Source organism: Petromyzon marinus, unplaced genomic scaffold (assembly GCF_048934315.1).
Source record: "Petromyzon marinus isolate PM22_M1 ecotype Great Lakes invasive population unplaced genomic scaffold, UKy_Petmar_22M1.pri1.0 PM_G_Scaffold_6, whole genome shotgun sequence".
In the NCBI taxonomy this organism is placed as follows: domain Eukaryota; kingdom Metazoa; phylum Chordata; class Hyperoartia; order Petromyzontiformes; family Petromyzontidae; genus Petromyzon; species Petromyzon marinus.
This window is the reverse complement of record NW_027423013.1, coordinates 5,841,426-5,862,981: the sequence shown is the minus strand read 5'-3', so window position 1 is coordinate 5,862,981 and position 21,556 is coordinate 5,841,426. Positions and strand designations below refer to the sequence as shown.

At 49.3% G+C, this 21,556-nt stretch overlaps 1 protein-coding gene and 1 long non-coding RNA gene across 3 annotated transcripts; one reads left to right on the top strand and one right to left on the bottom strand.

The window, feature by feature from the left end:
* Positions 1-7,678: 7,678 nt before the first annotated feature.
* On the top strand, positions 7,679-15,413 carry LOC142918278 (uncharacterized). The gene is made up of 4 exons (XM_076062413.1): positions 7,679-7,815; positions 10,200-10,676; positions 11,598-11,816; positions 12,797-15,413. The coding sequence occupies exons 2-4, from the start codon at positions 10,223-10,225 to the stop codon at positions 13,093-13,095; spliced, it is 972 nt and encodes a 323-aa protein (XP_075918528.1). The 5' UTR covers positions 7,679-7,815; positions 10,200-10,222; the 3' UTR covers positions 13,096-15,413.
* LOC142918279 (uncharacterized) lies at positions 11,881-20,559 on the bottom strand. 2 transcript variants are annotated; one of them, XR_012937457.1, is made up of 3 exons: positions 20,474-20,559; positions 19,269-19,331; positions 11,881-13,126 (listed from the first exon to the last, which is right to left on the bottom strand). It is a non-coding gene; the product is annotated as an uncharacterized LOC142918279 (long non-coding RNA). The 2 variants fall into 2 exon arrangements; XR_012937458.1 differs by lacking the exon at positions 11,881-13,126 and adding an exon at positions 16,284-18,151.
* Between the last annotated feature and the right edge of the window lie 997 nt (positions 20,560-21,556).

The following is a 21,556-nucleotide window of genomic DNA, read 5'->3' as shown; positions in this document are numbered from 1 at the left end:
CATTTGTTTACAATGTGTGGGCAGAGTTTGATGCCGGTGGGGTGTGGCTCTGCTATCCACGTCGTGGGCCTGGTCTTCTGCGGCGTTCCGCAGGAATTGTCATCACCGATTTGGTCGTTTAGTGCTACACGTTTTAGTTTTTTCGTTTGCAAACTCGAGCGAACTCTGCAGAGACCCCGAGTTGGATTTCCTTGCTCACGGCCCAAAAACCGGTGTGACAATTATACTCTTTGGTTCTATTCGGTAAAAGTCACGTAGGTAAAAAAATAAAAACAACAAAAAATCTAGAAGTGTGACAATTATCTGAACCGGTCGTGGGCCTCCCCGAGATCGACTCCGCCTAAAAGTAGTACCTTGTGTGACATGTCAAACATCACCGCTGGGGAGACAAAGGGGTGCTGGGCGTGGTTTCTGGCCACCCACCCCCCTCGTGTGCCACAGTGCCGGTAGCCTTCGTAGGTGCTGCTGCTCGCCACTAACAGCGCTTGCCCCCGACAGCCTGTTCGAGGCTACACGGGGGAGCTTTGGCGGCGGCGGCGGCGGTGCAGGAGGTGTGCGCAGGAGGCCGAACGGCGTCCGGAGGAGCGAGGAGACGCGACCCGCGGAGAGCTTCCATGGAGAGAGGCGGGAGCGGGGCGAGGGAGAGAGGTGGCCAAGGAACGGGGCGAGGGAGGCCTGAGGGAGAGCATCGAAGGGGGGCCGACGAACGGCCGCGAGGGACCGGGGCTCGCTTCGAGGGGCACAGGAACTTGGCGGAACCGGGGAGCGGGAGGGGAAGAGGGGAGAGAGAGACGGGGCGAGCGGGAGGCAGCGAGACCTGACGGCGTGGGGGATGCAGCGAGAGAGAGATCGCCATCAGAGGAATTTCATGCAACGATTTTTAAGGGAAAGGTTAGGGGCGCACAGTTCGGAAGGAGCGAGAGAGACGACGGGGCTGGAAGAGTCGAAGGGCAAAGACGTGGCGAGAGAGAGGCAAAGAGACGGGGAGGCGAGGGCACGGCAGGAAGAGAGAGAGAGACATCAGAGGACGCCTCACCTTCAGCGACTTGTAAGCGAGAGGTTAGGGGGGTTCAGTTGGGAAGGAGGGATAGAGACGGGGGGGCAGGGAGGGAGAGAGACGGGGGGGCAGGGAGGGAGAGAGATGGGGGGGGCAGGGAGGGAGAGAGATGGGGGGGCAGGGAGGGAGAGAGTGAGGTGTGGAGGGGGGCTTCGATCTACGACCCTTGAGGGACAGTTTACCCCAAGTGGGTGAAGAGAGGGGGGAAGGGAGACAGGAAGTAGTGGGAGAGTAGCGTGGGGGCGTGGGGAGCAGGACGGAAGAGAAATGATTATCTGAACCTGTCCTGGGTCTCCCCTATGTCGATTCAGCCTCAAATGAGTACCTGGTGCAATGTTTAAACATCATCACTGGGGAGACAAAGGCGGACGGGCGTGGTGTTGGCCACCCACCCCCTCGTGTGCCACAGTGCCGGCCTTCATAGGTGCTCGCTGACAGCGCTTGCCCCGACAGTCTGTGTAGGTTCCGTGGTGGGGGGGGGGGGGTCTTTGTCTTTGTTACCGTATTATTAACATTTTCTCAAGTAAAGCTTTTGATCAGAAGCAACCTGGCCACAAATGACAGCTCAACGAAGTGGCCCATCGTAACGTGAAACTTTATGGCAGCCAGATAGTCTGAAATCGGGACGTTGATTTAGAATCTGGAGGGTGGAAAAACAGAGAACCCAGATAAAAATCCACGCGATGAGTTGGGGAGAGACAGGGAAACTCCGAATGTGCAGCAGGCGTTAGGATCAAACTCACGACCTCCTCTATAACCAGGTGAAGTAATCCACATCTTTTAGACACCGTTGTGTCATTTACGTTTTTAATTTCTCAGCGTTTCCGTTCCTTCATTCTCGCGAGTCACGTACGGTTGCGTTGGAACGTTCGCCAGCCACTGATTGCGCTACGTAACGCAATCTTTTTTGTTTCCTGGATCGTCGGTGTTACTGCCTAATCGCTTATGCCTAAAAAGTTTACAAATATATACGAAGGTGACATCGTCACGGCGGTGACGCGCTTCGCCGCTCCTGACGCGGTTGTCTGACTTGACCGCCCGAATGTGACATTGGTGTCGTTGCCCTGCGTCTACATCAGCAGCCGTGCGGCAAGAACAAGCACGTGACACGTGGACACGCTGCACGATGGCCACTCGAGCAAGGTCTTTATCAGGGTAGATGTACATTTTTTGTGGGAAATCTACAAATCAACTCAAATTAAAATATATCAGTGGTCCGAAGGTAGCGACAACAGGAATTGTAAATCCGCTGCCAGCAGCGGATATTGGAAGATTTGCGGATAATATGCCGACGTGAAAGAGGAGGCCTACAGGGCTTGAAAAACTGACTGCCCCCAAAAGTACAAATACCGTGGGATTTGGACCCGGGCTAGGATTATGGCTGTACTGTGAGAAGATTCGGTTTCTAGCTTACGCAGTGCTGTTGTTAGACAGCACAACTCGCATTTGGATGGGTTAAAAGTTAAAATCCTTGGTCAGGAATGAAGTCAGCTCATGGTCTCTCTGGTGATTGCTAACGCGTCGCTTTTGTGGCCAGGTCACTTGCGGTTATGCTCCACATTATCCAATCCTGGCCATATGAATGTGGAATGTCCACCTGTAACTCAGATCCACCAACAAAGTTGAGCGCCAACCCAATTTCGAGTTAAAGCTTTCGTGACTGCAGTGATTCATATTCTTGGTTCTTTCGGTAAAGTCACCACGTAGAAGGGAAACAATAAAATAATAAAAATATATAAAACAATAAAATTCTCACGTTTCGACAGTAACACAAACATTCATCATCAGGTGTGAAAAAACCAACAGCAAGATGATGACTGTGTTACAGTCGAAACGTCGTGAGAATTGTATTGTTTTATATATATTTTATTGTTTTATTGTTTCCCTTCAACGTGACTTTACCGAAAGAACCAAGAATATCACCAACCACAATGCCAATGTCGAGCAGGGGGACACTATTGCTTACATTTCAGATGACCGAGTTTCACTCTGGTGTTACGTGTTTAGTGTCGGCCGTACGTTCATGCACAGGGTAACTGTGCAAACACATGGGGAAGTACTGTGCTCATTTTACATTAAAACACACACACAACTGGAAACAGCAGATTAATGCTCACCTGGGACAGCTTTTTAAGATGGACCAGGATCAAAATATTTACGTAAAAAGGTAGATGTGAGCAAGTTGGAGTTTAGAACGCTGAACTTGACAATTCAACACTTAGGCTTTCGTGACCAATATCCATAGGTTTTTTATATATACGGAAACAGGAGGATTTCTCCATAGCTCTGGCTGCTGCTGCCTGATGAGGCTGGCTGTAATTACTGGCAAAACATCACAGTACTCGAATTGTAAATGTTGTGTGGGGGTTTATTATCCAACACACAACCAACCGGTGTGCTGAATTGGCATGCTTTGTTTACGTGACAAACCTTGCTGATTGGCTGTGTTGCGGGGTGGTGGTGGATGTAACGACACATTTACGTGAGCTAACCCAAAAAAAAACCTCATGGTTGATAAATAAAGGTAACATAGCAACGTGGCCTGAAGACTAAAATGTTGAATTGGTGCGTACTGCCTGCTGTGATATACGGTTTAGAGACACAGCCATCAACCGACAACAACATTGAACGAAAACTGGAAATTATGTAAACAGGCTTGTCGAGACGCACATTTGGAAATTGTGCCGAGAGACAGGAAGAAGAACACGTGGATCAGAAAACAAGCAGGTTGATGAAAACATTCAAAAGTGAGCGGGCTTGGGCAGGACACATCACTGGAAGGGTTTCATGACCAACATTCAAGAACACTCGATGGAGTGGAAGCCAAGAAACGAGATTCCTCCGAATGGAGACGAAGTGATGAAATCATTCATAATAAAGGTGATGAAATCATTCATAATAAAGGTGATGAAATCATTCATAATAAAGGTGATGAAATCATTCATAATAAAGGTGATGAAATCACTTTAACATAGCTACTTCTGTGACCAGTCACAAGCTAATCCCTCAACTGTTTCAATGCTAAACTCTCCTGTTTGATATGTAAACCCCTTTGTCAAGGTGCCTCACTTCTCTCAACCAGCTTAAAAGATGCTGCGAAGCTTAGCAGCGTTCATTGTAGCTCTGTCGTCCCGACAGATTTGTTCCTTTCACCTGAAGAAGGCCACTTGTGTTGTGGCCGAAACGTCGTGAGAATTTTATTGTTTTATTTTATTATTTTATTCTCATTCTAAGTGACTTTACCGAAAGAACCAAAGAAAATGATGAAATCAGCTCACGTGCTGTGGGTTGATCGTTGCATCGGCACAATCGTGAGAAGTGGTGGCGGTGGCTTGAGGCCTTCATCCAGCAGTGAATTTGATCGTTGATTTATTTACGATGTTTAAATTTAATCGCAGGGCAATCTTACACGTAACAGGGTCACCCAGCTGTAGCCTTTCAGCTGTGGCCGGTGCAGTCGTGAACTGCCTCCACCTTTGGCGAAGACTGCAGAGAATTTCACATGAAACTCTGGCATCACTCTGTGTAAGCTGCGTATACGCCACTACGCTCAACTGATTATATTTTAAATCACTAAATAAGCAACTGCAAAGTATGTCAATTGTACGTGTGGTATAGGCCGCGCTTTGCATATTCACAGTGTGGTGCCTGTATTTTATGGAATCATTTTCTGTTTGTAAAAAGGGCTTAAGGCCATCCTCTTAAAACGCCTAACTTGGCGATCATGCTATTGTGGATATCAGGAGGTAATTCGCCCCGAACTGCCCGTCTTAAATAGCGTTGTGCATGTGCCCGTATGTATGCCGGCCTAAAAAAAGAAAAAAATCACCTAACAGGTGTCCCGTTGAAGAATTTGCCCGTCGTACAACAGCAGTACCCTGCCTTGCTAAATGCAGAAAATGTGTTACGTAATAATAATAAGCCTTCGCCGTGCACATGGGCGGTTCAGGGCAACTCACCTCCAGATATACAACAATACCACGATCGCCAAGTTAGGCGTTTTAAGAGGATGGCCTTAAGCCCTTTTTTTTTAATCCGAACCGGGACCTGGGGAATGCGCAGGTCCCCGGTTCGGATAATAATAATATTCACTGGCGTTGGCCGCGAGCGGGAATCGAACTCGGGTTGGCAGGTTCGTAGCGCAGCGCGCTGACCGCTACACCACCGCTCCCCTTCGCCAGGAGCACGGCGACGTCACCACTCCAACCACAGCCGCACAATCAACAACAACAACCGCACAATCAACAACCGCACAAACAACAACAACAACCGCACAATCAACAACAGCAACGCGCGTCGCGACGCGAAGCCGCTTGTGAACGCCTCGGCGGGGCGCGTTGTGGCGGTGCCCTCTTTGCGAGGCTTTCTAAGATTGGTTTCACACGACGGCTGTCTCCCCACAAGTAATCTGTCTCATCGTGCCGCAGGGCCCAGGTGCCGCTAGCGGGCGCGACGTTCGCCACGGCCGTTTGAATTTGGGTTCTCGAGCGTGCGATTGGAATCGGGTGAATTAATGTTCAACGCTGTTTTTTTCATCTCTCTCGTAACGTTGAGCGTAGGCGATCAAACCGGCCTGCAACCACAGCCACCTGGGGTGGTTTACTCTCCCCCCACCCCCCGGTTGTTGCAGCCTTTCCAGAATTCCTGCCTAAATTAAAACGTCGAGTTTAAATTTCGCTTTAAAGCTTTCGTGACTGCAAGGATTCATCTTCTTTGGTTCTTTCGGTAAGGTCACGTAGAATGAGAATAAAATAATAAAATAACACAATAAAATTCTCACGACGTTTCGGCCACAACGCAAGCGGCCGTCTTCAGGTGAAAGGTACAGACCTGTCGGGACAACAGAGCTTCAATGTCTGTCATCCCGTTAGGTCTGTACCTTTCACCTGAAGACGGCCGCTTGCGTTGTGGCCGAAACGTCGTGAGACTTTTATTGTTATTTTGATGTTGAGTTTGCGTGCTAAGATTGGTCCACAGCCACACACCAAGATCCTACAGGGACGTCTCTCTCTTTAATGTGGAACACCGGAATGGAGTGAAGTCACAGCTGACGCATCTGAAGGCATTCCTGTATTCCCCCGGGGAACGTTTCACCCCACACGTACGTGTGTGCGTATATACGTCTCTTTATAAAATGAGTGCAAACCTGCAAGGGAGGAAATATTAATATAATTACGTGTAAGTTGAAATGGATTTTTGTTGTTGTCAAGGACAATGTATGCCATTTGAGCCTCTGATGCAGCCGGACGTCATCAGTAAATGTCAAAGCAGCCAGACGAACTTCCCTCAACACGAGCAGCAGAGAGATTGTCAACACCGCTGGCGTTTCCCTTTGTACCCCAACTCCCATCGCTCGCCTCTTTTATTTTTACGCACAATTAAAGAGTCATTGCCCGAAACGCCGCCGACTGCATACACGTTTAAACATTTTGATTTAAAGCTTTCGTGACTGCAGTGATTCATATTCTTAACTCTTTCGGTAAAGTCACATAGAAGAGAAACAATAAAATAATAAAATATATAAAATAATATATCTTCTTTGGTTCTTTCGGTAAAGTCACGTAGAATGAGAATAAAATAATAAATTAATAAAATAACGCAATAAAATCCTCATATATTTTATTATTTTGTATCCCTTCAACGTGACTTTACCGAAAGAGCTAAGAATATATACGTTTAAACATTCTAAGGCCACGGTGTTGTTAAACGTTTTGCTGTTGTGGGTAATTATAACCGTCATCAGGTTGCGAGTGTGACATTTAAAATGCTTATTGCCGCATGAGCCGAGTGGAGCGGTGGCGCAGTGGTTAGCACACCGCCCGGATTCGATTCCTCGCCCACGGCGGCGCGCATCAGTGGCAATATTCGAACCGGTCCTGGACCTGCCCACCCACCCCTCCCTCCCCACACACCCCTCCCTCCCCACACTTCACCAGCCCCCACTGGCCAGAGTGGTCAAATATGGTGAATCACCCCCCCACCACCACCATCACGACCGACAACAACGGCGTGCGGAAGGGGTGAAGTGACCGTGACCATCATCCAGCAGTGGGTCAATCAAGGACTGACTTCAATCTTTATTTAAAGATTTCGTGACTGCAGGAATCCATACGTAGTAGGTAGAAAATAAAAATATATATTTTATTTTATACCTACGTATAAAATAAAATGTTCTTTCGGTAAAGTCACGTGGCTTTTCCGAAAGAACCAAAGCGTAAGGACTGACTTGGTCCTTACATTACGGAACACATGACAAGCCACAGCAATGAGCATCACCCCCCCTGTCCCCCCCACCCCACACACACTTCCGCTCATACACGTCACTTCCGCCCACGCCCCTCACTATCACTTCCTGCCCACGCCCGTCACTCTCTGCCCACGCCTCACTTCCGCCCAATTACGTCACTTCCGCCCACGCCCGTCACTTTCACTTCCTGCCCACGCCTCACTTCCTGCCCACGCCTCACTTCCGCCCACACCTCACTTCCTGCCCACACCTCACTTCCTGCCCACGCCTCACTTCCGCTCACGCCTCAATTCCTGCCCACGCCTCACTTCCTGCCCACGCCCGTCACTTCCGCCCACGCCACTTGGCTCTGCTGTTCGGTGGCTGAGCACGTGGGTGGGGTGGGGGTGGTGGTGGGGGTGGGGAGTTTCCCACAAGTCGACGAGAAGCGAGCGAGTGGCGAGCGGCACATCCGAAGGGCGACTCCACTCACAGTCGCCCGGGGCTCCGCACCGCCTCCACGCCCCCCGAGGTAAGAGACGGGACGCGGCGAGGATGGAGCGGTGGGGACGCCCGCGCCGTTCCTGGCCGTGCCCCCCGGTGGTCGACTCGGCCTCGAGTGAGCTCCTCGTCGGGTGCGGCCCTGGCGCTTGGTCCACCCTCCCGCCTCGTGCAACCTTTCCCCGGCCTTCGCGGCCCTGCTCGCCGGCAGCGCTTTGCCCCCGGCGGTCTTGCCGGAGGCTACCCGGGGGATCTTTGTCTTTGGGTACATCGAGCGTGACCTGAGACAGTGGGGGCCGAAGTTTGACTCCCTGCCGCGGTGAACGCGACGAGCGGAGAGAGCCTCGTGGCGTGTACACAAATCGATTAAAAAGCACAAGTCGGAATTTCGATTGAAAGCTTTCGTGACTGCAAGGATTAATCTTCTTTGGTTCTTTCGGTAAAGTCACCAACACGTAGAATAAGAATAAAAATAATAAATTGATTAAATAAAATAATAAAATTCTCACGACGTTTCGGCCACAACACAAGCCGTTTCAATGCTAAATGCTATGCTAATTCCTTTGTCAAGGCGCTCTGTTTCTTCTCACACAGCTTAAAGGTCTGAGCTTGGCTTTGTTCGCTCCAGCGCTGTCCTCCAGACAGTCTTGTCCCTTCACCTGATGAAGGCCACTTGTGTTGTGGCCAAAACGTCGTGAGAATTTTATTGTGTTATTTTATCAATTTATTATTTTATTCTCATTCTACGTGGTGACTTTACACAATACCTCCAGTCAAAATGTAAACAAAAAACATACTATGATAATATATAATGCATTGACCTTGAAACTGGTTGGTCCACACCAAGGGACGGCTTTCTTTCTAAGGGACAATGCCACATATATTATCATAGTATGTTTTTTGTTTGCATTTTGACTGCAGGTATTGTGGTTAATGCAGTAGACATGATTCCTTGTTAAAAGGTTTCAGTTTTGTTGCCAGAAAAAAAGGGGAAAAACCCTATTATTATTACAAATCGTGCGATTGATAAAGAGTTGGAGCCGTGATTGGAATACGTGATTGTAGCGTTTGACCAAGGCGAAATGCCGAAGTCGCTCGCGACACTGCCCCAGGCTTGGGGCTTGAGTCCCCTGCTGATGTCTCTGTGCGGCAGGATGTGGAGATCCACTCGGCATACAACCTCGCACTCCCCACCAAACATTCCCCGTATCCCTCCCCCCACCTCGATGTCCCAAGATCCCCGTCCTCTCATCCACCCCCCCCCCCACCACCACGATCCGATTGTGTCGAGAAGATTCCAGAAGAATGGATTATTTAATAAAGAATTACAGCTTTCGTGACTGCATAAATTAGTTACTGGTTTTTTCGGTAAAGTCACGTATGTAGGAATACCATAACGTTATATTAAAATAAATCAATCACGATGTAAAGGTAACTTCCCCGTAGAAGTGTGTTAATAAAGAATTAAAGCTTCTGTGACTGCATAAATTACTCATTGGTTTTTTCGGTAAAGTCACGTATGTAGGAATACCATAACGTTATATTAAAACAAATAAATCACGACGTTTCCTCCTGCCCCGTCCTTTCTCTCTGGCCCCTCCCCCCACCTTCACTTCTTATTTAAGGCTTCCGTTTCATCCGACCTCACTTCTCTGTCCGTCCTTGCCTCTTGGTGTCTCTGTATTTCTGACTTGTACCTCGTATTTGTTCACTCTGTCTATGCTGGTATGTTCAATCCAGAGGTTGAACACGAAATTTAACACTCTTCTGAAATTCGTGGTCCGCCAGGTAAGTGTCTGTGTTGTTGACCTGACTGGTTGTGTATCACGTAATTTTCCTTAGGTTTGTTGAATTCTCGTCTCTCCTTGTTGTATTTGCCTCCGTGATTCGTTTCTTACGCCTGATGAGGATCGCTTGTGTTGCGGTCGAAACATCGTGATTGATTTGTTTTAATATAATGTTATGGTATTCCTACACACGTGACTTTACCGAAAAAACACAATGAGTAATGTATAATTTGTCTCATTGTTTTATCCCCGTTGTCTGTGAACTCGCGTTTGAATTCTGCGGTTTTGCCTTCGTCTCGTTGCGCCCCCGCGCGGTCCGTCTCTTTGCCGAACAACACTTGTGGTGATCGCATCGGTGCCCATCGAATGGTCGGCGATGATACCGCCCCCCCCGCCTTGCTGATCTCGACGCGGCGGTCATCGTTGTCGTCAGCCACGCGGTCATCGTTGTCGTCAGCCACGCTCGATCCTTGGCGGAGATGAAGACGCTCCCGCCAACCCACGGCCGTCTCTCAGCGGTCGCTGGTGACGACGCACCAGCGATGTAACGCGATGCACGGCATCTCCCGCCCGCCTGTGCTTAAACACAAAACGTGCGCGCTCCTCCCGCACCCCCCCCCCCTCGCAGATCGCATCGGGGCTACGCTAGCGATGACAATGATGACGACGATGACGACGACGATGTTGCTGCTGCTGCTGGTGGTGATGACGGGGGCGGCGGCGGCGGCGTCGGTAGACGTCTCGCCGATGCCTTCACCGTCCCAGCCGCCGTGCGGGCTGTGTCCCCCGGGCCACCACGTCTCGCTGCCGTGTTCCACCAAGGCCAGCGAGCAGCAGCAGCAACAGCTCCTCCTGGAGGACGCGTCCGACGTGGAGGCGCGTTGCACGCCGTGCCCGCCGCGCCACTACACGCAGTTCTGGAACTCCCTGGACCGGTGTCTCTACTGCGGCCCGCCGTGCAAGGAGGGCCAGCGGCTCGCGAAGGAGTGCAGCCCCACGCACGACCGCGTGTGCGAGTGCGAGCCGGGCACCTTCCTGACGCTGCCGCAGGAGTTCTGCGAGCGGCACAGCGGCTGTGCCGCCGGGCACGGCGTCGTCACCAAAGGCACGCGCGGGGTGGGGGGCGGGGCGGGGTGGGCGGGGAGGGGCTGGGCTACACTACGTGTGTCGTTGCCATTCGTCCGGCGATCGATTCGCCCGTGACCAAAGACGCCGCTCAATCGTTGCGTCCGATTTAATTAGTTGAATCGATAAGGGTTCGTTCCGCGTGGCCTCCCCCGTCAACAGATCCCTGCGGCGAAAAACGCACGAACGCCCAAACTCCCCGTTCATGCATTCTTCATTCATTGGCTAGAGGTTAAATCGTTCACGTTCCATCGGGACAGAGCTCCTTCGCGCGCAGCGCGAGATTTCTACCCCACTCAGAAATCAATTGGTTCCTACTTTCACTCCTTTGATGATCATTCATTTGTAAACGTATTTACTGTGCCCCGCCGGCCAGTGCTCGTCAAGTCGGGGGGAATCTTATCTCCACTCTCCTATCTCCCAGCTATCTCCCGGCGCCAATTTGTGCCTATTCTTCTTCTTCTTTGGTTATTTCGGTAAAGTCACCCCGTAGAATGGGAATAAAATAATAAAATAACACAATAAAATTATCACGACGTTTCGGCCACAACGCAAGTGCCCTTCAGGTGAAAGGAACAGACCTGTCGGGACGACAGAGCTTCAAGTCGTCCCGACAGGTCTGTTCCTTTCACCTGAAGAAGGCCACTTGTGTTGTGGCCGAAACGTCGTGAGAATTTTATTGTGTTAATTTATTATTTTATTCTCATTCTACGTGGTAACTTTACCGAAAGAACCAAAGAAGATGAATCCTTGCAGTCACGAAAGCTTTAAATCGAAATTTATGCCTATTCTCTTCTCATCTTTCTCTCTCTACGCATCTCTACATCTCTACATTTTGTCCCGCGTCTCTGCCTGCCCGTGCCCCCCCCCCCCCCCGTCTCGCGTCTCCGTTGTTCTGCAGGATCCCCGCGCGAAGACACGCGCTGCGCCCCGTGCCCTCGGGGATTCTTCTCCCCCGAGGCGTCGGCGGACGCCCCGTGCCGCCCACACACAAACTGCTCCGGCCCGGGCTCCGTGGAGCTGCTGCCCGGGGCCTCCACGCACGACGCGCTCTGCTGGTCCTGCCACCGGCGGCGGGCGCCCGCGCAGAGTCGCGAGCGCGGGGACGCGGGGCCGGCAGGTGACCGCTCTCCCGCTCGCTTTTTTTCCACACGGACGCGTCGTTTTAGCAGCAACCGTAGATCGACGGCATCAAATTTTTATTTAAAGCTTTCGTGACGGCAGTGGATTCATATTCTTGGTTCTTTCGGTAAAGTCACCACGTAGAAGGGAAACGATAAAATAATAAAAATATATAAAACAATAAAATTCTCACGACGTTTCGACCGTAACACAAGCAGTCATCATCAGGTGTGAAAAAAACAACGGTCGTGAGAATTGTATTGTTTTATATATATTTTATTGTTTCCCTTCAACGTGACTTTACCGAAAGAACCGGGTTGGACACGCGTTCGCAATCTGGTCCACGGTCACGTATTTATCCGTTTAAAAAGACTACTACAACCGCAGTACATTTTGGATGTATGTGTGCATGTACGTCTTTGAGAAATTCTAACGTAATCGTGAAGAGGTCGCCGGTTCATTCTCCACGTTGCAGGAATAGAAAACGATCGGAACGTTCGCCACTTGAACGAGACGCTAAATTCCACGCGATGGGACGTGACCGACCGGTAGCACAGCGAGAGGTTCGCCGACGCGGTCTCGCTGGCTATGGAAGCATTTTCTGAGTCCATGCTCTTTGGTTCTATTCGGTAAAGTCACGTAGGTAAAAAATAAAACAACAAAAATCACGACGTTTTGGCCACAAAACAAGCGGCCTTCATCAGGTAAACGGACCAGGCTGTCTCGAGGACAGCGCTGGAGTGAAACACAGCCACGCTCAGACCGCGACCTTTAAGCTGAGTATGGATCCTTGCAGTCACGAAAGCTTTAAATCTATAATTTTCTGAGTCGCCAACCTGGAACGGATCTCGGTCGCCTGACTGCAAGCTGGCACGACGCCCGCGCCTCCCAATTGGCGAACGAGCTGGCTCGTCCACCTTGCGAAAGGTGATCTCGGAACAACGCGCTTTACATCTCTCTCCCTTCCTTCCGCTGCAGAGCCTCCGCCGCCGTCGCCGTTGCCGCCACCTCGTCCGCCGCCCCGGCCGGAGGGCCCGTGCGACGCCGCGACCCTGCGGTTCGCGGGCGGCGTCCGCCGCCTGCTCCTGTCGTGCCTGGCCCGCCGCGGCGCAGGGAAGGCCGCCCACGTCCGGGAGCTGCTGCTCGTCGCCGTGGGCGACGCGGGGCGGCGGCGGCGCGGGCGCGGGAAGCAGTGGGGGAGGAGGCTGGAGAAGCACTTGAAGCTGCTGCTCCGGGTTTGCGCAAGGAGACCGCCCCGCCGGGAGGAGGGTCGGTGAGGATGCACGGTTCGCCGTTGCGGAGAAAGACCTGGTCGAACAAGACGGGGGTGGGGGGGCGGGGGAAGGGTCTTTTAAATGGTCGTGTTGTAGTAGTCACGAACCGAGCGTGAGGGCTCAGAAACATTGATATAGCAACCATTTAAATCAATGTTTCAGCTGCCCAGCCGTGATTATATTGGGTTCTTAAGTTCGGCGAGTTGACTGCGCAAACATTGCCATCTTAAAGTTGTATTCTTAGCTCTTTCGGTAAAGTCACGTTGAAGGGAAACAATAAAATCATTAAACATATAACTTATTATTTTATTGTTTCCCTTCAACGTGACTTTACCGAAAGAGCTAAGAATATGAATTACTGCAGTCACGAAAGCTTTAAATCAAAATCTTAAAGTTGATTTGTCGAATAATTCTGGGTTTCAGAATTTAAAATGTTGGTTGGATCGCCATGCGCGTAGGGAAGCCGTGGCTCCTGGTGGTAGTTCCGCGTGACATGCTTCTGTGGGCCGTTGGGCAAACTGCAGAAACATTTTTGCGAAAGAGATGACAGTTTTATATAAGCTGTAGCCGGAGTCTTTCAAGCCCGTCGATTGAAGCCCTCTAAATTATCCAATATAGAACACTCATCGCATTAATTAAATCGACTGTAGAGGGTTAAATAATTACACGATGAGTGGTGATGATGAGGTATGATTAATTAAATTTCAATCCGTAAATTGAGACGTAGCTTGTAACAGAGGACACACATTAAGGTTATCGCATGCCACAAACTGCTTTGGGGACAACATAACAGTGACTAACTTTAATAAGCCCACATTATTAACAAACGCTTCCTCACGACTGAAACCTTTAATCGCTGAACATTTCAGACAGTTTGCCCTGCTATAAGGTGCAGAAGAGTACGGCGTAGTTACGAACAGCGACCACTGTGACAGCTAAAATGTTACAAAAATCCCTGATTTGAAGAAGGTTAATCGATAAACACATTCCTGCGGAGGGAGCTGGTAGGAACGTTGGGTTGCTCGGTCAATGGCCAGGGTCAACGGCGGCACCACCACGTGGTGTATTCCACAAATAGGTCCGACTGTGAGGGCGGGCACAAGCCGGCGTGAGTATGTAAAACGTTGAGTTTTATAAGGGCACCACGGGGTGACCAGCCCCTCCCCACCCAGTCCCACCCCTCCCACCCCCCACCCAGCCCCATCCTCCCCACCCAGCCGCTCCCCACCCAGCCCCTCCCCACCCTCCCCTCCCCACCCAGACCCTCCCTCCCCATCCAGCCCCTCCCCTCCCATTTTTGGATGCACGACGGACGGACACAATAATCCCCTGTGGGCTGGTAGTGTAATAACCAGGAGGTTCCTACCAGTACAAGCATTTGTGTTTCACGTGAAGAGAGAATGGAAATATATTTCAGCAGTATTCACAATCTCTCCTACAAGCAGGGCTCTCAACGTTTCCCTAGAACGCGTGCTGGCTTGGGAGTGAGGAATTATTAGCAGGAGGCACTGCACCCAGAGAGTGTGAGATACACCCATCGTAAGAGTCCATGTTGTTGTGTAGGCCAATCAGCTTAAAGGGCAATGCATACATTACCGAAGTATATTTGTTTGAGCGGTTTACCGCAAGTATGTGTGGTTAATGCAGACTGGATGCCTTGTAACAGGGGTCCATTTGGTGTTTGAACATCTTAACACCTGCCGCCTTATTGCCAGTAAGGGTAAATCCTTCTTTTTGTATTATTCCACCGCTGTGTTTATTGCACCAAATATCCTTACAATCAATCCAATGAGGGCTTTATACAAGAACAATGATGATACACGAGGATATGGCTCGTCAAAGATCCCAGAAGAGTGTTGATGTAAACACAAAATAACAAAAAAATATTTCGTTGGTGAGATTCCTCGAGAAACATTTCTGAAGCGGAGCGTAATGTACCTCTAAGTACTGGGGGACTGGTTAACGCAGTTACCTCCACATGTTTGTTGACAGCACAGTATTTTTATAGTTGCGTGTGCACACGCGTCACATGACGTGTGCACGCGCGTCACATGACGTGTGTGCACACGCGTCACATGACGTGCACGCGCGTCACATGACGTGTGCACGCGCATCACATGACGTGTGTGCACGCACGACTTTTTTTGGAATGTTCAATGTGTTTCTGTAATTGTCACGGATGGTTACGTGTCGACTGTTGAAACCTATGAATAAAAGTTGCACGAAATGGACGCGCGTTCAAAATTCCTCGCCAATTCGGAGCGGATCCGAAATCCGCAAATACGTCGTCAGCTACGATCTGTCGTTTTCCGGCTGAATACCTCCCTTCAATCGTGGCTGCGGTGGCAAAAAAGCCACCAAGCTTTTTCTGCCCGTGAGCTGTGATCTTACCGCCTCGTCTGCGTTCATCGGTTATCGCCCCCTTATCGCCGTGCCGCCCTGGCCAAACTCACCAGGACGCCTCCACGGTAATATTATATTGTTCTGAGAGGCGTTATGGTCGTCCTGAAGCCAACTCTACCAGAGCAAGAGAGAGAGAGAGGAGTCAGTGTGCGTAGAGTTGTGGTGGGCCCTCGAAAGTTCACCGCGACAAGTCAGGGGCCCCGATGCTGATGGGAAGATCGCCAGTTGGGGTAGACACGTGGCCGCGCCTCACCACGTGATTCCCCCGCGCGTGACCTCTTGACCTGCACGACCTAATCTCTAAGGCTACGCGAGCACCCCGCACCCTTCCCGTGCGCTTACAAGAACAGAACCCACACCCCCCAGTAGTCCCCCCCCCCCAGCCTTAACAGCGTGTTAGGGCAAATACTAATAGGAGTTCACTGAAGACAGAGCCGGATTAAGATTGTGTAAGCCCCCTGGGCTACAGGTACCGTGAGGCCCCCCGGTAAAAATGTTCAAAAGGAAAACAAAGTTAAAGAAAAATAAAAAGTATTTTTTTTTACAAGGCTAACGACGAATAAAATTCGGCATGCGCAACTGAAATCACTTTTCACTTCATCTCTGGAGGCGCTTCAGCTGGACGAGGCCCCTGGGCTGCAGCCCCTGAAGCCCCCCCCCCCCCACGCCCGAATCCGGCCCCAATGTTGGATGTTGGTGGATGAGTGAGCGAGTGAGGACGAGTGAGTGAGAGAGAGTGAGAGAGGGGAGTGTGAGTGAGGACGAGTGAGTGATGTAAGCGCTATCGGTTCATCCGGCGGTTGTTTATTTTAGCGTTTCGGACGAATCGCGCGGCGGCAAACGTGCGATCGGGGCGACAAGCTCGTACGCGCGGAACGTTGCAAATCACGTGGCTGTGGAAACTTTAGCTGACGTGAAAATAAGTCGATAATCCTTCGACGCGCCCGCGCACACAAAAACCAGAACGCCGCGCAAATTCGAGAATGGTGTTGAAACCGCGTCAACGATTGGGGGAAAACAATAAATCTCGAGGCTCACTCAAATAACAAATATTAAGGAACGCGACCCTAAATAACAAACCGTGGGGCGGCGTGGCGCGCTCGCGAGTCCCGACGTACCGCGGCGACGGTGCCGAAGCAGATGAGCAAAAAAATTCTAGATTTGAAGATTTAGTGACCGCGAGGATCCACACACTCTTTGGTTCTATTAGGTAAAGTCACGTGGGTAAAAAAAATAAAACAATAAAAAATCACGACGTTTCGGCCACAGCACGAGCGGACGTCAAAGGTCTCGCAACGGAGCCCACGCCACTGGGTGGCGGGCCAAGGAGCTCGGGGAACGAGCGGCGAGGGTCGTCGAGCGTTCGGGCAAAACTCGTAGCCACCTACCCGGCGGGTAACGGGGGCGGTTCCGTGTACACAACGCGTGTGCACGTGGCATCGTGACGTGTACACAACGTGTGCACGTGGCATCGTGATGTGTACACAACGTGTGCACGTGGCATCGTGACGTGTACACAACACGTGTGCACGTGGCATCGTGACGTGTACACAACACGTGTGCACGTGGCATCGTGACGTGTGCACGTGGCATCATGACGTGTGCACGTGGCATCGTGACGTGTGCACGTGGCATCATGACGTGTGCACGTGGCATCGTGACGCGTGCACGTGGCATCGTGACGTGTGCACGTGTGCACGTGGCATCGTGACGTGTACACAACGTGTGCACGTAGCATCGTGACGTGTGCACGTGGCATCGTGACGTGTGCACGTGGCATCGTGACGTGTGCACGTGGCATAGTGACGTGTACACAACGTGTGCACGTGGCATCGTGGCGTGTGCACGTGGCATCGTGACGTGTGCACGTGGCATAGTGACGTGTGCACAAAGTAAAGGATTGGCGACGTTGTTGCCGGCGGTTTGGTGACGATGTTTCTCGCGTTGCTTAACGGAGATCGAGAAAGTTTTGATTTAAAGCTTTCGTGACTGCGGCGATTCATATTCTTGGTTCTTTCGGTGAAGTCACCACGTTGAAGGGAAACAATAAAATAATAAAATATGTTTAATTATTTTAAAATATATATTTTATTATTTTATTGTTTCCCTTCAATGTGACTTTACCGAAAGAACCAAGAATATGAATATACATTTTGATTTAAAGCTTTCGTGACTGCAGCGATTCATATTCTTGGTTCTTTCGGTAAATTCACGTTGAAGGGAAACAATAAAATATATATTTTATCAACAAAATATTTATTTTATTAATAATATATGTAAATATTTTATTAATAAAATATATATTTTATTGTTTCATTATTTGTATTGTTTCCCTTCTTGGTTCTTTCGGTGAAGTCACGTTGAAGGGCAACAATAAAATAATAAAATATATATTATTAATAAAAAATGTATGGTTTATATTTTATTATTTAATTGTTTCCCTTCAATGCGGTGACTTTACCGAAAGAACCAAGAAGATGAATCCCTGCAGTCACGAAAGCTTTAAATCGAAAAATTACCTACAAACTCCACAACTAAGATGCCACATCAACCAACGACCCCTACTGACAGGCTCTTGTCCACATGCAGGCCGGTGCAGGGCCACCACCTTGTGCCACACAGGGGCAGCTGCTACTTGGGGATGCTCTTCGAGTGTCTGAAACGAGATACAAAACTCTGAGTTGCTGAGGCAATCTTGATTTGAAGTTTGTGACTGCAGGGATCCATTCTCCTTGGTTCTTTCGGTAAAGTCACGTAGAGGCGATTAAGCAAGCACCATATAAATGCAATTGATAAAATAGTGAATGCTTGGGAGCTTATTGGCTCTCGCTCCTGGTTAGAGATTAACCCAACCCACAAGTCCACAAAGACTGGCCGCTCGCTCTTACTCTGCAGGTTGAACCTAGGAATTGAGTGTTCAACTTCGCGTTCTTTTCATTAAAGGCCTGTGACAAAGGTGCATCTATTGTAGCGACTGTCTCAAGCTTACACATCTACCGGGTCTCCACTTGACTTTGTATTGTCTAGGAAGTCCACCCACACCTCCACTTCCACAAACTGCTGGGAGTTGCCTCGCTCTGCCTCAGTCAGAATTCTCCTGCTTCACGTTGCCTCCATCAATGTGAAGGTCCCATTTTGGAGTTGAATCTTCATCTTCACATTTCACCTTCACTTCTTCCCTCTTCACCATCACTTCTTCACTCTTCACCATCACTTCTTCACATTTCACCATCACCTCTTCATATTTCACCTCGATAACTTTAAAAGTCTCCAAGCTGGGATTTTTTTCCGGTTCGTGTTTCATGAGGGATGGGCTCATGGTGGCACTTTGACTTTCACAAACTGATTTCAGACTGCACTACTTGTGGATCTTCTGATGTGTGTGCGTTCTCTGGTGTACTTGAAGATTTGATGAATGTGCAAACGCCTTCCTGCACAGAGTGCACTTGAAGGGTTTCTCTCCTGTGTGTGTTCTCTGGTGTATTACAAGATTAGATGAACTTGCAAATGCCTTCCCACACACAGTGCACTTGAAGGGTTTCTCTCCCGTGTGTGTTCTCTGGTGTACTTGAAGATGTGGAGCCTGTGCAAACGCCATCCCGCACAGAGTGCACCTGAAGGGTTTCTCTCCTGTGTGTGTTCTCTGGTGTCTTTTAACAACAGATGAATGTGAAAACGCCTTCCCACACACAGTGCACTTGAAGGGTTTCTCTCCTGTGTGAGTTCTCTCGTGCCGAGTCAAATTTCCAGTACGATCCGTGCTGTATGCATACCGGTCGCATTGGAGCCTTGTCATACCGAGCTGCGCTGAGTGCATTTGCTCCAGCAGACCAATTCTGCGGAGGAAGCGTCAGAGGAAGCGTCAGCTGCAGAATGAAAAAAATAATATCCACACCATCTACACGTCAGTATCGAGGCACAGAGGAATGCATATATATACACAGTAACACGTGACTTACACGTCTATACTTATTCATATATTCATGATGTAGTAAAAACGTTTCCCAAATTCATCACAGGGCTGTTATGGCACACAATGAGAGGGCAAATGTCATAAACATGCCTGGAAGCCCTCGTATCTTCAAAATGAATGTTCACCCAAAACTCCGAGCACACAATTTCAGCTGTCTGGCTACAAAAGGAATATATATGAAAGCTAAATTCAGCTGACATAGCAAAGGGTGTTGAAAACAATACTATTTGTGTTATGCATAAATTAATGTTCAATCGCAACTTAGAGGTGTGAATCCAGGCTCAGATGTCCTTAAATGCTGGGATGAACAGTTCCGATTTCAGCTGCATGTGCATACTGTGTTAACTTCCTGTTTCCATTCTTATAAAGAGTTCCAGAGGAAAACAAAAGTAAACTATTGTTACGCTATAACCTCCGTGTTCAACAGAGTTAATAGACGTTACTGCAAACACAAACTGTACACTGTCACTGGGTAAACAGGCGGTGGCGTGTCTAGAATCACGCCTGGCCACCTTCATCTGCTTGGCATGAATGCTTCCTCACTCCACCAAGTAATTAATTGAGGATCAACGAACATAGCTGAGGCTAACTGGAGTTTGCGTGTCTCTCTCCGTGGTGAGATGTTAACTACCTCACCTGGTATACAGGAAGTCGTGGGTTCGATCCCGACCCTGACGCCTGCTGTATATTTGGAGTTTGCGCGTCACTCCGTTTAGCGTCTTTGACCGATAAGACATTGACACACGTATTCTTGTTGATTTCGGTAAAGTTACGTAGATAGAAAATAACAATAACAGATAATACAATTACATTAAATAAAGAGCACTTGTGTTGCGATCAAAACGACGTGAGTTTTTTGCTTTACTTACAATTATTTGTTCATTTTATTGTTATTTTTATTTAATTTTCTATCTACGTGACTTTACCGACAGAACCAAGAATATTAATTCCTGCAGTCACCAAAGTTTTAAGTCAAAACATTCACACACGTTGACAAAGCCTCACCTTGTGTTGTTGTGGGCAGGTCGCTTCTGATAACAAGAGCGGTATAGCAGCTCAAGCGGGCTTGGCCTGGTGAAAAAAAAATAAAAACTGCGTGAATATTTACAATAAAACAAAGTTACAAAGTGGCGAGCCGGGTGAAGACAAATTAAACTTAAGAGATATAATTAAAGTGAATGCAATCAGGCGAGGGCAGGAGGCTAGGCCCCGCGTTGTAAAGTTCCAACCTGGACATCGATTCCCATGCTCACTGCTACTCAACCGACATCCCTACGAGAGAGAGGCTCTACCTTGGTAAACAACAACAACAACCACCACCACGACCACCACCACCACCACAACGATGAGAATTTCTCACCTCGGATTTCAGTGCAAGCGCGCACACGGCAGCTTCCTGTTACCTCGCGACAGCAGGAAGTAGTATGACTTCACTTCTCTCCCAAGAGCGGCTCTCCAACTGAATAAATTATGTTAATGAGGCCGCCCCATTTGTGGAGGGATGGGGGCGTGGGCGCTGAACCCGTCGCAATAAAATCGCGACGGCTTTAACGGACACATTATGTTAATGAGCCGCCAGTCACTGGGCGTGATGAGTACTAGGTGCCTCGGTGAATGTATATGCTCTGACTTTAACATAGCTATTTCTGTGACCAGTTACAAGCTAATCACTCAGCTATTTCAATGCTAAATTCTATGCTAATTCCTTTGTCAAGGGGTACCTCTGCGGATGTGTATACTTTAACTTAGCTATTTCAATGAGCCATTTCAATGCTAAATTATATGCTAATTCCTTTGTCAAGGCGCTTGGTCTTTGTCTTCTCACACAGCTTAAAGGTCATGATCTAAGCATGGCTTCTTCCACTCCAGCGCTGTCCTCCAGACAGTCTCGTCCCTTCACCTGATGAAGGCCGATTATGTTGTGGCCGAAACGTCGAGATTTTTTGTTTATTTTATTATTTTATTTTCACCTACCTGACTTTACCCAATAGAACCAAAGAGTATGGATCCGAGCAGTCACGAAAGCTTTAAATCTAGAATTTACCCAATAGAACCAAAGAGTACTGGGCGTAGCTTTGCCCAAATAAG

Bases quoted from the DNA above. Each gene is read 5' to 3' on its own strand.
- LOC142918278 (XM_076062413.1), top strand. From the start codon at position 10,223: ATGACAATGATGACGACGATGACGACGACGATGTTGCTGCTGCTGCTG. The intron at 10,677-11,597 runs GCACGCGCGGGG...GTTGTTCTGCAG, and splicing joins GCACGGCGTCGTCACCAAAG to GATCCCCGCGCGAAGACACG. The intron at 11,817-12,796 runs GTGACCGCTCTC...CTTCCGCTGCAG, and splicing joins CGGGGACGCGGGGCCGGCAG to AGCCTCCGCCGCCGTCGCCG.